Below are 18,009 nucleotides of genomic sequence, written 5' to 3'. Positions count from 1 at the left end.
ATCCAATGACAGAGGTGAGGTGCCATTGTCCAGGAGGAACATAGACATGAAAATGTGGTTTGAGCAGCCCTCCTTGAGTGGAAATTAGTTTGAAAAAACCTAGTTTTATGTATCTTCCTCTCACAGTGGACTTCTGCTTTCCAACACATCATGCTCTTACATTCTCTAAGGATTCTCCTTCAGTTCCACTGTAGGTCCTTCACGTCCACAGTGAGGTCCTCCATAATCTGACTCATTCTCCATTGTTTTGAGTGTTTGGGGAAATCTCTGCATTTCTGAGGAAGTCTATGTTAATTCATTTTTGAGTATTTGCCTTGTGTGAGACGTGTGTCAGGGTGGTGGTGGGCATATTGGTGGTTGGCACAGAAATCCCAGGAACACTGGGGCAGATACCACATGTTATCTGGTTTATGCTTTCCAAATTTATGGAGGCATTAATCTTAATCGTACAAAATTGAGACGCACTAGTTTCATCAGATAATAAAGCACCTCCCTAAAATGAGAACACGTAACCCTTTATTTCATTTCAAAAGTTCAGTTTTGAGGGCGCATGGTTGGATCAGTTGGTTAAGCATATGATTTCAGCTGAAGTCGTGATCTCACAGTTAGTGAGTTTGAGGCCCGCACAGGCCTCTGTGATGACAGCACAGAGCAAGCTTGGAATTCCATCTCCCTCTCTCTCTTTGCCTCTCCTCTACTTGGTGTTTATCTCTCTCAAAATAAATAAAAATAAACGTAAAAAAAGTAAGAGTAGTTCATTTTTTTTTTGTATTAACTAAACTAAGAGATTTCCGCTCTATATGTTTTGTTCCTCAATGGTGAAATAATTTAAAGCACCTATTATTTTCCTAGAATTCCTACACAAATTAATGCCATAGGGGAGATAGAACATTTAGAATTTAAAACTCAAAGCCTATAATAAAGTCTCAATTGTTAGATTATTTCTTAATAGTTTAATCATTGTATAATTTTGCCTTGTATAATATGAAGTTCCTGTGACTTTGTCATATATGTTTTCACTTTCTTACTAGTTAATATATGAGATTACTTTATGATTTATTAGATCAAAATTAAAAAAAATAACTTTATATTTGAGAAAGAGAGGAAGTGATCATGAGCGGTAGAGGGCAGAAAGAGGGAGAATCTGAAGCATCCTCCAGGCTCTGAGCTGTCAGCACAGTGCCTGACATGGGGCTTAAACCCACAATCATGACCTGAGCTGAAGTCTTATGCCCAACCGACTGAGCCACTCAGGTATCCCTAGATCAAAAGTTCTGATATGACATGGGTATGTACTTTATAAGAAATGAGGTAGATTATCAGTAAAATTCCTATATTTAGAGGAAAATGTTTTAATTATAAATGTAATTTTACATCAGGAAAACTGAATCATTAGTGTTTCTACTTCCCTCAGAATGTATCTGAATTTGATCTCAAAGATTTTTTTTTTTTTGTAAAGTGCTTATTGGCCTGTTTACAACATTGATGGTGTTTGTTTATTTAGAAATAAAAGGTTTTAGTCTACGGCCATACCACCCTGAACGCGCCCGATCTCGTCTGATCACGGAAGAAATGAAAGGTTTTGAGGCACCTAGGTGGCTCAGGGGGTTGAGCATTTGACCCTTCATTTCACTTCAGGTCATGATCTCATGCTTTGTGAGTTCTATCCCTGTATCAAGCTGTGTCCTGACAGCATGGAGCCTGCTTGGGATTCTCTCCCTCTCTCTCTGCCCCTCCTACTTTCTCTCTTTGTCTCTGTCTCTGTCTCTCTCTCCCTTTCTCTCTTTCTCTCTTTCAATACACTTGAAAAAACTTAAAAGAAAGGAAAGATTTTTGTATGCTTGATTCTAAAGAATGGATTATACCCTTAAATTATGTGTCATTGGAGGCATATAGTAACATAATACACTATTTAATGTCTTTTAGCTGCTTAATTTGTACAAGTTTTCCTTAGAGGTTTCATGGTTGATTTTAATGAATATAGTTTACAATTTTACCATCCATGAAGACATACCAATAATTGATAATGTTCCTTTTTTCATGGGTACACAGTCACAGTTTAATATTAGGGGTACATAGGATGTCAGGGTGCTCAGTTGGTCAAGAGTATGGCTATTGATTTTGTCTCTTGATTTCATGGTCTCACAGTTTGTGAGTTCAACCCCTCTGTTAAGTTCTGTGCTGAATATAATGTTTTGTTACACCTTTAAGATGTTTTAAGTAATCTCTAAAGAAACTGCAATGAAAATATGTACAAAATACATCCACCAATAAATAGATAATGAAATTAATTCTATTATTATGACAACTCACGTAGTTGTGAGACAACATTCACTGATGACTAACCCAGGAAAGAAAAGCACAGGAGGATTCACAAAGTATCATGGGTAATATTTCTACACATGAATGCTTAGATCATTTTATTGGCAAAGGGCACACAGCTGATTCATTTTTGAGTTACACTGACATTGTCTGAAAATGTAATGAGTCGAAAATTGTCACCCTGTAACAAAATACACAGGTAAAAACAAAACCACACTTCAAGCTGAAGTTGAAAAAGAATGCTGTGTAAAGTCCTATACAAAAGGAAACACATTATTATGGAATTGCAAAACCAAAATAAGACAAAATATAACCCAAAAAATTCTACATAAGGTGAATTATTTAAAGGAAACCTAGTATAACTTTATTTTTTTGTTTTGAGAGAGGGAGCACAAGGAGGGGAGGAACAGAGAGAAGGAGAGAGAGAGAGACAGAGAGAGAGAGAGAGAGAGAGGGAATCCTAAGCATGCTGTGCGCTGTCACCGCAGAGCCCCATGCAGGACTCAAATTCCTGAAATGTGAGATCATGACCTGAGCTGAAATCAACTGTCAGACTCTTAACCAACTAATCCACCACCCATGAGCCCTTTTGTGGCTATAATTATAAACTGTTTGCTTTTTATAAAATTTTAATCTTTTTTTTATTTAGTTTTGAGAGGGAGAGACAGAGTGTGAGTATGGGAGGGGCAGAGAGAGAGGGAGACACAGAATCTGAAGCAGGCTCCAGGCTCTGAGCTGTCAGCACAGAGCCCAACACAGGGCTCCAACTCACGGATGATGAATTCATGGCCTGAGTTGAAATCAGACGCTGAACCTACTGAGCCACGTAGATGCCTCTGTAGATATAATACTAAACTGTGACTGTGTACCCATGAAAAGGAACATTTTGAATTATTGGCATGTCTTCATGGACAGTAAAATTGTAAAGTATATTCATTAATATCAACCATGGAATGCTCTAAATGAAAACCGTTATGAATATAGCACTTAGAAGACATTATTACACACAATTTTTAAAAAAATCAAACAAGCAAAGACTTTCATTTCATTTAATTTATGGTTTTTATTCTTCCGTGTATTTTGAGCGACAGGGAGAGAATGGAGGAGGGACAACGAGAGATGAGAGAATTCCAAGCAGGGCCCACACTGTCAGTGCAGAGCGGGATGTGGGGCTGGAACTCACAAAGGATGAAATGATGACCTCAGCTGAAACCAAGAGTCAGATGCTCAACCCTCTGAGCCACCCAAACACCCTAAAACCTTTCATTTCTAAATAAACAAACATCATCAAAGTTGTAAAATATGCCAACAATAAGTTTATAAAAAAAAATATTTGGATTTAAATTCAGATACAATTCGAGTGAAGTAGAAAAACTAATGATTCTTTTTTCCTGAAGTGGAGTTCTCTGATTTCAGTTTTGTGTATAAGAAATATTAATTGTATTCATCTGACGGCAGAAAGTGGAATGATTTTACTTTTATTCATTACCTTTCAGCTGTATCTTCAAATGATACCCAGAGCCCCCTTCCAAAGATGTGCAGAGAAACTTCTTTCCAAAGAGTGTCAGTGGGTAGAGAAAAACATAGTGCCCTTGAGAATGGACGCTTAATGATAGACTGGAACAGTTTTGGAGAGAGACAATGGCATCAAAGATCTCATGGAGCACATATGCAAACAGAGACAACTGCCCACTATATGAATCTCACTGCCCCAAACAGTGAAGGATATAAAACATTTTGGAAACCCCCCCCTTTCTAAGTCCACTACTTCTGCAAGGCAGTGTGTTTCTATAATCAAAGGCTCAATTCAAATGGTCAGACATATTTGCAGAACAAAAATTTGGAAAATCTGGAAAGTGACCTAGTCCATGCTGAAAATTCTTATTTGTACTATTTTGACAATAGGATTGCATTAACCTTTCAGTCAAATATTCCCGAAACCAGAGACTGAAAAAGGAAGACAAAAATGGTAAGTGGTATACATTTGAGGGGTCCTTCCTTGAGCAGTCGACCTTACAACAAAACCACAGCATTTTCAATGAAAACAGAATTGCTCATTGTAGTGAATCTGGGAAAATATTTAACCAGGAATTCAAACGTTAATAAGTTTCTAAGGACTCATTTGCCAGAGAACCTATGTGACTGTACTAAATGTAGGGAAGTCTTTTATCAAAGCTCAAACCTTATTAGACAGAAGAGAATACATTTGGGAGAGAATCCTTCTGAATATACTGAGTGTGGGGAAATTCTTAACCGGTCCTCCAATGTTGGTGATCATCCGAGGAGCCATGTGGGAAAAAAACCATACACATGCAATGAACATGGAAACATGTTTAGTCAGTCATCAACACTAAATATAAACACAATAATCCTTGATGGACAGAAAGGTTACATTTGTAAGGAATGTGGCAAAGCCTTCAACTGGCACTCAACACTAATTCAACATCAGCAAATGCATACTGGAGAGAGACCTTACAAATGTGAAGAATGTGGTAAAACTTTTAAGTATGGCTCATCACTCAATGGACATGGGAAAATCCATACAGGAGAGAATCCTTACATACATAAAATATGTGGTATGGCCCTTACCCAACACTCACCTCTTACTGAACATCACAGAATTCATACTGGAGAGAAACCTTACAAATGTAAGGAATGTGGCAAGGCCTTTACCCAGCACTCAAACCTTACTTGATATCACAGAATCCATACTGGAGAGAAACCTTACCAATGTAAACAATGTGACAAGGCCTTTAGCCAACAATCACACCTGATTAAACATCACAGAATTCATACTGGATTGAAACGTTACAAATGTAAAGAAGGTGACCGGGTCTTTAATGGACCCTTGACATCTTACCTGACATCACAAAATTTCTACTTTACAGAAACCTTAACAATGTAAAGAATGTAGTAAGGTCTTTAATCACTCTTCAACCTTTACTCATTATCACAGAATTCATACTGAAGGGGTGCAGTTTGTCAGCCAAAAATATGTCTTGTTATTTAAATTTTTTTAAAAAAATATTTATTTATGAGAGAGAGACAGCACCAGTGGGTGAGGGGCAGAGAGAGAGAGAGGGAGACACGGAATATGAAGCAGTCTCCATGTTCTGGGCTATCAGCACAGAGCCTGATGTGGGGCTTGAACCCGTGAACCCTGAGATCATGACTTAAGCCAAAGGCGGCAGATGCTTAACCGACTGAGCCACCCAGGTGCCCCCAACATTGTTATTTTGAGGAAAAAACAGACCAAAAAAAGCTAGAAACCCAGTATAAGTTTCTTATGTAAGACACATTGCAAGCATGAGGAAAAACTCCATTTAAGGGTGTTTCTTTCTGTGTAAAGGAAAGAGGGAGAATGTGCAAATCTCCAGAAACTGATCAGTGGAGAAGGCATGGATGTAAATCTGGACAACAACCATAGCCACGGTTACTGTGCTTTGCTTGGTCACTTCCCCAAATGCTCCCCCATAGGATCTATCACGTGTGGAGTTCTAAGAAGGATCATTGCTGCTGCCATCCTCCTCAGATTCCCTCAACTTGTTGGGTGGAAACAACACTGTTGTTTTAATTAAGTCCTCCGGGTGATTCTAAGTGAGGCCAGGGTTAAGCAGGAAGACTTCCCATTAATTTGTGAGAGTTGAGTGCAGGCGTTGGCCCAAGGAGTGGTAACAGGCAGGGTCTCCTCTACTTGAGTCTGGGAGCTTCAGGTCCATGCAGCACACTATTCCTATACTTTAGTTGAATTTGTGAACTTCTGTGGAAGGGAGCCCCCTGAAAGTAGAGAAGGAAAACTCAGGCATTGTTCTCCAAGTAGGGACTTACAGTTTCTGAAAAGCTCAGGACACAAAGGACTAGGAAGTTGGGCGTTTTCTGCATTTCAATGTCCCGTCTGCAGGTGAGCACTTTACAGGTGAGGAGAGTCAGCTGGTGGCTTTGAAGGCATTTTCTCCTGATGCAGCTGTGATTTCTCCACAAATACCTTCTGAGAAAGGAATCTAGGAGTTAAGGTGAAAGAAGAAATGGCCAGTTCTCAGGTAATGAAAGAGGGTGCTGTCGAAAAAACCCCCAGACGCTGAATAGAAGTGAGGCAAGATTTTATTCACGGCCAGGCCAAACCTGATCTCCTGATCTTAAGGAGAAAAATGCAGAGAATGGCCCCGAACAAAGGTAGCAGTGAGCTTATATGGATTTTAGCAAGTCAGAATACATCATTATTTGGTTAACCAATTACAATTTACAACATTTCATGGTAGCCAATTATATTGTGACACACAGACATTAGTTTTGGTGGGAACCTATCAGTTTAAAGGTCTTTGTCCTAAGAGGGTTTAAAATGACCAATCATAGTTAGCCACCTGAGATACCTTGGGGCAGTGAGTAGGTGACTTTTTATATGTTGGTCTTGCCTAGGCCAGATCTTGGTAGAAGGTGTGGGGGAGCGTTTTGCATCCTAAGTTATCTATTTAGCAAGCAGGCGAGGTCACAGAAGCGAGATAGGGTGGTTGGTAATTTCTGATAACCCTAATAGGGAACTACATAAGCCTTTTATCTCAATTATTCATGAAAGGTGAGTTTAAGCCAAACTTATATACAATAAACTTTCTGATATCTTATAAGTTGACCTATTACAGTAAGGCTGGTGTCCCAGGTAAAAGTCCCTGTCATTTTTTTCTCCTGAAATTCCATGCATTTAGAAATTGCAAATGTTGATTCCTTCTGATGTTTCTGTCTCATATTTTCACCTAATTTTTAAAAGTTTTCTTATAAATGATACGCAATACTCAATGACACTTAGAGCACTTCTCTAAAGGCCCAGAGTTTTCTCTCTCTTGTCTCCCACCTGTTTGCCAATAGGCCATCAACATTTGTCACTTTGACTTAAAGTCTTGCACTTATTGGAAACATTGCCTTTGTCACAGATCCACATGGGAAGTTGTGGAATCAAGGATTCCTATTGCTGATGGGGTCTGTTCCTGGGATTTCAGTCAAGGAAATAAGTTCTTTTTTTTTTTTTTTTTTTAATTTTAGCTTGTTTTATTTTTTATTTTTTTAAATTCACATCCAAATTAGTTAGCATACTAATGATTAGTAGTGCAATAATGATTTCAGGAGTAGATTCCTTAGTGTCCCTTTCCCATTTAGCCCATCCCTCCTCCCACACCCCCTTCAGGAACCCTCTGTTTGTTCTTCATATTTATAAGTCTTTTATGTTTTGTCTCCCTCCCTGTTTTTATATTATTTTTGCCTCCTTTCCCTTGGGTTCATCTGTGTCTTAAAGTCGTCATATGAGTGAAGTCTTTGATATTTGTCTTTCTCTGACTGACTAATCTCACTTTGCACAATACCCTCCAGTTCCATCCACGTAGTTGCAAATGGCAAGATTTCATTCTTTTTGATTGCCTAGTAATACCCCATTGTGTATATATACCACATCTTCTTTATCCGTTCATCCATCGAGGGACGTTTTGGCTCTTTCTATACTTTGGCTATTGTTGACAGTGCTGCTATAAACATGGGGGTGCATGTGTCCCTTCGAAACAACACACCTGTATCGCTTGGATAAATGCCTAGTAGTGCAATTGCTGGGTCATAGGGTAGTTCTATTTTTAATTTTTTGAGGAACTGCCATACTGTTTTCCAGAGTGGCTGCACCAGTTTGCATTCCCACCAGCGATGCAAAAGAGATCCTCTTTCTCTGCATCCTCGTCAGCATCTGTTGTTAACGATGTTATACCAGCCATTCTGACAGATATAAGGTACTAAGTCATGGTCGTTTTGATTTGTATTTCCCTGATGATGACTGATTTTGAGCATTTTTTTTCATGTGTCAGTTGGCATCTAGATGTCTTCTTTGGAGAAGTGTCTATTCATGTCTTTTGCCCATTTCATCACTGGATTATTTGTTTTTTGGGTGTTGAGTTTGTAAGTTCTTTATAGATTTTGGATACTAACCCTTCATCTGATATGTCGTTTGTAAATATCTTCTCTACTTTTTGTTTTGATGAGGTCCCAGTAGTTCATTTTTGCATTTGTTTCCCTTGTCTCTGGAGACGTGTTGAGTAAGAAGTTGCTGTGGCCAAGATCAAAGAGGTTTTTGCCTGCTTTCTCCTCAAGGATTTTGATGGCTACGGAAATAAGTTCTTAATTAGGTACTGTCTGTATGCTTTATTAGCTCTGTGTTGACAAGATTAAGAAAATACACAAATACAATGGGTATGAGAGCCAGATTAACTCAGAAAATTCTCAAAAAAAAAAAAAAGGTGGGAGTGGGGGATGCAGTATCCTGCTCTTTCAAATTTTAAAACGATTGTCTGTTTAAAATACATTCTCAATGGGCACCTGGGTGGCTCAGTTGGTTAAGCTTCCAACTGCAGCTCAGGTCATGGTCTCATGGTTTGTGAGTTCGAGCCTTGCATTGGGCTGTGTGCTGACAGCTCAGATCTTGGAGCCTGCTTCAGATTCTATGTCTCCCTCCTTCTCTGCCCCTCCCTCGTTTGTGCTCTGTCTCTGTCTCTGTCTCTGTCTCTGTCTCTCTCTCTCTCAAAAATAAACATTAAAATAAAAAAACTAAAATATATTAGATATTACAGGACATGGAAACTATATGTGTTTGAAGGGTGTATAAATCCACTGTATTCTCATAATTTGATGTATCTTCTGATTTGATGTTTGGCGGCCATAAGAACACACCAGTGATAATGTGTCCTTCGGTGTGTCTTAGGCACTGATATCAATTCATTTTCTTGCAGCTGTTGTTACCTTCTTTTACTTGGCTTGATGCTGTCTGCTAGATTCCTCCACTATAAAATTCATATTATCCCTCTTGTCATTCCTAAGGATCTTAGGTGGATTACTAATGTGACAAACTATCATGTTTACACAGAACTTCTCAGTTTCTTTTGCTTGTAGTTTCCGTTGAGAACAAGGGCCAAAGATATTTAGAGAAAAGTAAATTTTCTTCAATTGCATCCCAGTGAAAAATATTTGAGACAGCCAGAGTATGACATTCCTCAAGGAATTCACAACTGCCCTAATGTTAATATTTGCTACAAGTAAAAAGCAACTTTAGCTTGATAACAGCCAGACCTTCAGGATCCTGTATCTTGTTTAACATATGAAAATCCGTTCACTAACTTTATCTCTGCCAGCCCCCCTCCCCAATGTTAAAATATATAATGGATGGCTTCTCATGTGGACAATTCTGGTCTTCTGTTCACAAGTCCTGTCCCCATGCTTTGATAAATACATCTTTTTTGCACCATAAATGTCTCAAGAATGCTTTCTTGACACTTTGCTCCCAGCCTACATCACATCAGTTTCTATTGGACAATGATGCCTCTCACCTTGGAGTAGTAGAGATATTGACTTCTGGGAGTGGAGGTTCTAAATTAGATCTCCATTCTGTAGGTTTGTATTTTCCTCCACACTCAGGTCAGAGAGAGAAAAACCTTTCTGTTTACTTTTTTGTATTTTCAGGAAAAGAAACATGTTTGAATGTCTTAAAACCCTGAAATATAATAGTCATAGATAGAAACTATACCACCTGGGGTCGTCACAGAAAGGAAACTTGATTTTTAATCATTAAGGAGATCAGAGGGGATAACTTCCAAACCAGAATTGCACAGAGAAAGGGGGTGATGGTTCCCTTTTCTTGGGGTTAGGGTGGATATTTAGAAAGAGGTGTTCTGTCATTTATGAAGAGTTGGGTACAAGGTTGCAAAAGCACCTTAAGACAACAGTTACTTAAATACTTTGCATCTTATGTAAATGAGGTTTGTTCTCCTCCTTGGGTGGAGAGTTTAGTATTATAATGTGGTGTGTGTAACTGTCTGTCATTCCCTGGGTTATAACTTGGTCTATTCCCATAGGTTTGAGTCAAGGGTTAGGCTGAAACCAATGGGCCCAAGCTTTTCCTCAGGGCAGTCACTACATTTTTTAATGTAGTTTCCATTTCTACCACAGGAGGCTATGCCCATGGGGTCTTTTGCCTGAAGTAAAAGATAAGATGGGAAGAAGATGATAACTAAAATGTGGGACAAATGTCATTGGGCATAAGAGATTAGTATGAAGATCACATCTTGAGGTCTAGCTGGTGACATTACCTCCCTCTTTCATCTTAGGTACCAATATGAACTCTACTGCTGGCCACTTGGTAACTGTGGTGTTTTTTTTTTTTAACGTTTATTTATTTTTGAGACAGAGAGAGACAGAGCATGAACGGGGGAGGGGCAGAGAGAGAGGGAGACACAGAATCAGAAGCAGGCTCCAGGCTCTGAGCCATCAGCCCAGAGCCCGACGCGGGGCTCGAACTCACGGACCACGAGATCGTGACCTGAGCTGAAGTCGGACGCTTAACTGACTGCGCCCCCCAGGCGCCCCGGTAACTGTGTTTTTTATTGCAGGGACTGCTGACATTCAGGGATGTGGCCACAGAATTCTCTCAGAAGGAGTGGAGATTCCTAAACCACAGTCAGCAGGAACTGTACAGGGATGTGATGTTAGAGAACTAAGGACACCTAAGGACACCTCCTCTTCTTGGGTGAGTGTAACTCCTTCCAGACGTCCCAAACCACACTCAGGGTTTTGTTCTTTCCTTTGAAGACTGTCTCTTGGAAGCTTTCCTCATTGCATGACTGGGATTCACATCCATGCACTGTGGGGAATAAGTAGGGGTTTGTTAGATGTAGACGAATACCTTCATGATGTTTCCTTTTCTGCTTTAGCTTTGCCTTCCTTAAGGTAACATCTTATTTCTGTAGATTAATGGCCATTCTAAATATTGAATGGCATAAAATGTTATTTCCCCTGTCTTAAATTCCAATTTCTACTCATTATTGTGATGATACTTTGGAAGTAGAGATCAAGATCTAAACATCAGAAATCCCTTCTGCGTGTTCTAAAGGGTCTATTGGGCATCATAATTTGGGAAATAATTTTATAGAATTCTACAGTGTCATCTTTTCCCTACTAAGCACAATAGTATATCAGAAGTTGGAGTTTCCAACCACACTCATGTTCCTTTTTTCTAATAAACAAGTCTTGTTGTGTCAAAGCCAGCCCTGGTCATCTTTTTGCAGTAAAAGAAGGAGCCTCGGGATGTAAAGGGAAAGGAGATAGAGGCCACAGACCCAGGTAGGTGGGCATGAATGAAGTAGATGACAGAGGTGAGGTCCAACTATTAAAGGGGAAGATAGACCTTAAAATGTGATTCAAGTAGTCTCTTTGAAATGGAAGTTAGTTTGAGAAGCCTCATTTTCTTTTTCTCCTTCTCACAGAGGGACATCTGTCCTTCAGCTTCTCCTTCAGCTCCAATGACGGTCCATCACATCTACAGTTAGGGCCAGGTGACTCCCGTTGGAGTGGGTCAGCCTCCATAATCTGAGAGCTTTTCCATGTTTTGAGGGCCTCAGAAGGAATCTCCATATTTCTGAGGAATTCTATGTTAAGCCCTTTCTAAGTTCTGTTTTGTGTCCTTGGAAACTATGTCAAAGTAGTGGTGGGCATATTGAGATTTGGTGCAGAAATGCCAGGAACACTGGAGACAGATATCGTGTTTTCTGGTTTCTGCTTTCCAATGTTATGGAGGCTTTAATCTTAATCGCACAAAATTACGACTCAGTAATTTCATCAGATAACAAAGCACCTCCCTGAAATGAGAAAATCTAACCTATTACCTCACTTCAAAAGTTCATTTATCTTGTATTAACTAAAAGTAGAAATTCCTCCTCTATGTATTCCATTCCTCCATGTTGAAATAATTTAATGTGTCTGTTTGTATCGTAGAATTCCTATATAAATTAATGCCATGGGGAGGTAGAACATTTAAAACTCAGAACTTGCTGCCTATAATAAAGTGTACCTTTTTTTCTTTATTATTTCCTTTAGTTTTTGTAAAGTTTTTTTTACCTTTACTTATTTTGAGAAGGAGAGAAAGAGAGAGGCAGACAGAACTAGAGAGAGAGAATCATAAGCAGACAGCAGTTTCAGTGAGGAGCCCATTGTGGGGCTCATACTCAAAAACCTGGAGATCCTAACTTGAGCCAAAGTCGGATGCTTAATAGACCTAGCCACTTAGGCACACTCCCTTAATTTTTAATTAAATTCTAATTTGTTAACATACACTGCAATGTTGTTTTCAGGAGTAGAATTCAGTGATTCAGCACTTAACATACAACTCCACTGCTTATTACAACAGTTGCCCTCCTTAATACCTATCACCCATCTAGCCCATGTCCCAACCACCTCCTTCAATCATCCCTCAGTTTTTTTTTCTATCATTACGAGTCGCTTACAGTTTGTCTCCCTCTTTCTTTTTCCCACATCTCCTATGTTCATCTGTTATGTTTCTTAAATTCCACATGTGAGTGGAATCATATGGTATTTGTCTTTCTCTGACTGACTTATTTCACTTAGCATAGTAGACTCCAGCTCCATGCATGTCATTGCAAATGGCAATATTTCATCTTTTTGATGGCTAAGTAATACACACACACACACACACACACACACACACACACACACACCATACCACATCTTCTTTATCCATTCAGCTGCCAGTGGACATTTGGTTCTTTCCATAGTTTGGCTATTGTTGATAATGTATCATAATCATTGGGGGTGCATGTATCCATTCAAAACTGTACTTCTGTATCCTTTGGGTAAATACCTAGTAGTGCAATTGTTGGATCATTGGGTAATTACTTCTATTTTTAATTTTTTGAGGAACATCTATACTGTTTTCCAGAGTGGCTGCACCAGTTTACATTCCTACCAACAGTGTATGAGAGCCCCCCCTTTCTCCACATCATCACCAACACATGTTGTTTCTCTAATGTTTTTTATTTTGACAGGTGTAACATGATATCTCAACATAGTTTTCATTTGCATTTCCTGATGATGAGTGATGTTGAGCATCTTTTTTCTTGTTACTTCCTGTTACTATGGAGTTGGGCCTTAATTTTTAGGTAATCTCTTTTTCAAAGTATCTAGTTAGTTACTGTGCCCATTTGTTCTGCTGTGATACCCTTTCCGTCAGGCTTTGTAGTTCTATATATATGCTGAGAATGAGACCTTTGTCTCCTCTCACTCTACCTCTATCTCTTCAGCTTTTAATGTAGAGACCTACTTTATTTTAATGTAATCCAATTAGTCATTTTCCCCATTGTGGCTAGTGTGTCTTACATTTTGATTATGAATTATTATATATTTTTAAGATTATTTGAAGAGAGAGAGAGAGCATAGTGGGGAGTGGGCAGACAGAGAGAGAGAGAATCCCTTACAGGCTCCATGCTGTCAGAACAGATCCCCACACCGGTCTCATTCTCATGAACTGTGACATCATGACCTGAGCCAAAATCAAGAGTCAGTCGCTCAACCATTGGAGCCACCTAGATGACCCTCTTTTATCATTTTGAGAGGTCTTCTCTTATACTTAGACAACAAAGATAGAATCCACTGTTTTTCTAAAAATATCATTAATTATCCTTACAATTTCGATCTGAAATCTATTAAAAATCAATGTGTTGTGTGGTTTGTATAGTGACTGAGATTTTCTATTCCTTTTCTTTTTTTTTCCCCAATAAGTTTACTAGAAAGTGAAACATATTCTGAAAATACTGTATTGTGATTTATTTTCAGTTGCTTGCACAAGTCATTTCTTCACATGAATTAATAACATCATAATCATGGAGCAGCCTTCTGTGATTTCTCTCCATCTTTTCTTGCTTCTAGTGATGTTTAACACTCTCCCAGAACCACACACTCAGTGTCTGTTTTGATGTCAAAGAACTTCGATGGCCTTATTTGTTCAGATGAATGATGATTCCTTTATTCCCATAGCAGAGTGGCCTCCAGGGGCTTGGCAATAGCAATAATCTTCATGTTACAGAATGTAGCCTGGAGTCTTGGCAAACTGATAGCTGTTTACCATTATCTTACTTCACTGGGTGTAGTTTCAATTCTACGGATTTCATTGCCAGACACATGAGTATAGTCAAGTCATAGGTCATGGGTCTCTAAAGGAGTCTTGCCAACAGTGACAGCTATTGGTGAAAAGATTTTTGCCATGAGTTTTGATGTACACTTCTTTGGTATGTTTACAGAGTGGTAGGGTGTGTCTGTTGTGTTGCAGTGTATGTCTTGGGTATCTTCCAGTCCACTCACATTAGTCCTAATGGACAGTGGTTGGAAGAATGTTAAAATAAAACCTTCCGAGTACATTGAGATTTTAATTTTCTTCTGTATGTCCCTGCCCAATGAGAAGCCAAAACGTCATGAAGAGAAACGTATTTTGGGTACTGTTGTGGATATCACAGCAAAATCATACATTTGTTATATACGGCATTGGTGTTATCACTTGAAATCATGTCATGAGCTCATGATCAAGTTCCTTCAGTTCGCATCCAGTACAGGTACAAGCAGTAGACCAAGTTAATTCATAGGAGCAGTGTTTCCTTCATATTTTCCCCTTAGTTCAGAGCCACCCATAATATTTTTCTCCTTGTGACCACCTCTGTTTCACTTGACATAATCACCTCCATCTTTTATGCCTATGTTGCTCTTTTTAATATTCCCCTTGATGGCTTGTGACCACCTCTTCCCTAATTCTCTGCCCAACTGTCATTCGTTTCCAAATTTTCAGACTTTTTGTTGTAATGAGCCACAATTCCACCATATGGGGGACCTGCATTGTCTGGGAAAAGTGTACAAAATCCTCTCATCAGACACATGTAAATTGTCTGCCTTTGCAGAAATGTTTCTGTACCCATCTACCTTAGAAAGCTCACTATAGAAATTTAAAGTATACCCTCATGGATATTGGGATTTCTTTACCTGGTTGAATGCAAGACCCATAGAGAAATTGCAGCAGTGGATGTTACAGGTCATCTGATGCTACTCTACTATACCCTGATGATCATAGCCTTATAAAATGTTTCATGACCTAAATTGAACAGATTTAATCCCACATCCTGTGTCAGAGTAATGACTATTTGAAGAGGTGGTTTACACATGGAAAAATTAGGCAGGCATCAGGCTGGGGCCGAACTGAGTGATGGATATTGTTGTGAGAAGACTCTCTGTGTTTCAGTTTCTCCATGTGTTATGGATAGAGACATAGAAAGTTTTTATTCTAATCGTGTTTCCATTAATATTTGTGTATAAAAACCTTTGGAATATTGTGATACTATCTTGCTCCTGGTTAAAGAACAGATGTGTTTATTGGATAATGTCTCCACCAATGGCAAAGGTTTGGGAAGATATCCTGGATGTTCCTTTAAGATATCAGGTTTCCTATGCTCGGAGTCTCATAGATGTGATGTAAACCCACTGTATGTGCAGCATCTTTCTGTATGAATTATGGGTATGGAACTGGCAAGTGAAATTAGTGTGATCAAGATGTTTATGGTGTTTTCTGTGTCATGAGCCATAAGATCCTTGGACTTTGATCTGGGAGTCTCCTGTCTTCTGACAGGATTGGAAAATTGTTACAGGTTAACTTGTTACATTATAAAACGTGTAATCTTGGAATTTTCATAGTACTTGAGATTGTATTCAAAACAAAATAGGTATTTCTAGGTGTGTTTCTGCTTTTGCTCATTCATTTGTTTTGTTGTTCAGATTTTACATGTAAATGAAATCATATGGTATTTGTCTTTCTTTGACTGATTTCACACAGCATAATTTCCTTCTGCATCTATCCACGTTGCCCCAAATGGCAAGAAACAACATAAAAAACAAACAGGCCCATAAATTCAGTGAACAACCTCCTGTTTACCAGAAATAAATGAGGTGGGAGGATAGGCAAAATAGGTAAAGGGGAATGGGAAGTATAGGCATCCAGAAATGGAATTAATAAGTCCAGGGATAAAAGATACAGCATAGGCAATACACTCAATGATATGATAGACCTGTATGGTGACAGATGGTAGCCACACTTGTGGTGAGCATGGTAGAACCTACAGAGTTGTTGATCACTATATTGTACACCCGAATTAATATAGCATTGTATGTCAAGTATACTTTAATAGAAAAGAAAGACTACAAAATAGATACAATATGCGTATACATGTATAGGTTCAACTACTGTCTTAAGAAGTTGCCTGTAAAGAAAGCTAACCTACTCTCCAAATCAAGGTCATCCTAGGTATTTATAGTAGGATATAGATTGAGGAAAATAAATTTCTCTGTAACACAGTGGAATAAACTTGCTGGAGACAGGAGAGAGTATGGGAGGGAGGAGAGTGTGCCCAGCAGGGTAGAGAAGTGAATAGGAGAACAGAGTCTGGAGCCCTCACAGGTTGAGCAGCCCAGAGGATACATGGAACAGCAGTAATTTCTGTGAGAACTTCTTAAATTGTTTTTCCTGCAGTGTGCTCCCATCACCATTAAAGTGTATGTAATAATGGCCACATGTCTCATGAAAGCTTTCTGTTGACGTGGATTCTTCTGGGAAAACCTGGAGATCAGAGTTCCCCAGTTCTTGTACATGAGTTAACCTCCCATGGCAGGGACTCTGTACCAAGTCTTTGTGATTGGGCTGATGAAAATGCAAAGAGGAGCCCATGAAGCTTCTGATCACATGCAAAAGACAAAGACGGAATGCACTAATAGAGCTTACAGGGCACGGGCACTTTATTTGAATAACACAGATATTTTCATGTTTACATGTAGATTATGATTTACTTTCTCTGCTCTGGACATGTATTTCACAGCAATTATTATGTGTCCTTTGGAGAACATTAGGCACCTGACCCCAGTGTGCTTTATCTCCTCTGCTTTCTGTCACACCCTTCCACTAAATGGTAATATATTTTCTCATTCATCAAAAAGTACCTTGGGAGGATGTATTGAAAGATGTGCATCTATTAGCTCATTTAATGTACTAAGTCCCTTCTTGGTTCATGTTATTTGTAGTCTGCTTTGGAAAATAAAGGCTCTGTCCTGTGTTCGCTGGAGATACTGGTGTTTGAAGTGGAGATTGTAAGTCATTCAGGCCTTGGTCCTACAAGTTTCCATTTTATTCTGCACTCCTGTCACAGACACGCTTTTTCTTATCACCTCTCTGTTGCTGCAGAGAAAGAAAACATACACTATACATGTTCCACTGCCTTACAATTGTAAAGTATAACTCAGTACAAAAGATGAACGAATGGGTGCCTGGGTGGCTCAGTCGGTTAAGCAGCCAACGTCAGCTCAGGTAATGATCTCACGGTTCGTGAGTTTGAGTCCCGTGTTGGGCCTTGTGCTGAAAGCTCAGAGCCTGGAACCTGCTTCAGATTCTGTGTCTCCCTCTCTCTCTGCCCCTCCCCAGCTGGCACTCTGTGTCTCTTTCTCTCAAAAATAAATAAACATTAAAAAAAAAAAAGGTGAATGATACAGAAACTTTCAGTGATAGAGGAGACTCCCAAACAAGAGCTATTTATTTATATCATTGTGTGTGTCTATGTGGTGTGCTGATAAGACAAAAACTTCATCCACAAGTAGATACAGAAATTTTATGCCACTGAAAACATTTATTTTCAATGATAACAAAAAGATTACCTTATCATATTTATACTTCTAAACTTAATTTCTAATATTTGTGTTTTGTGTTTTATCCTCAATTACATCTTTTAGTTGATCAGCTCTGTGGTTTAATCATGTTCTATTATGATTATCACTTTGAAACCTCCTCTGAAGCTT

At 38.9% G+C, this 18,009-nt stretch overlaps 1 protein-coding gene across 1 annotated transcript in view; it reads left to right on the top strand.

Annotated features, from left to right (window-relative positions):
* The first annotated feature begins 4,651 nt into the window (after positions 1-4,651).
* The window catches only part of LOC122234242 (zinc finger protein 253-like), a 47,658-nt gene continuing 34,300 nt past the window's right edge, over positions 4,652-18,009 (top strand). The window contains 2 exon segments of the mRNA XM_042970006.1: positions 4,652-5,155; positions 7,530-7,542. Of these exon segments, the coding sequence (XP_042825940.1) occupies positions 4,652-5,155; positions 7,530-7,542 (517 nt within the window).

Source organism: Panthera tigris, chromosome E2 (assembly GCF_018350195.1).
Source record: "Panthera tigris isolate Pti1 chromosome E2, P.tigris_Pti1_mat1.1, whole genome shotgun sequence".
Taxonomy (NCBI): domain Eukaryota; kingdom Metazoa; phylum Chordata; class Mammalia; order Carnivora; family Felidae; genus Panthera; species Panthera tigris.
The sequence above is the reverse complement of the archived record's forward strand: the minus strand, read 5'-3'. Positions and strand labels throughout refer to the sequence as shown.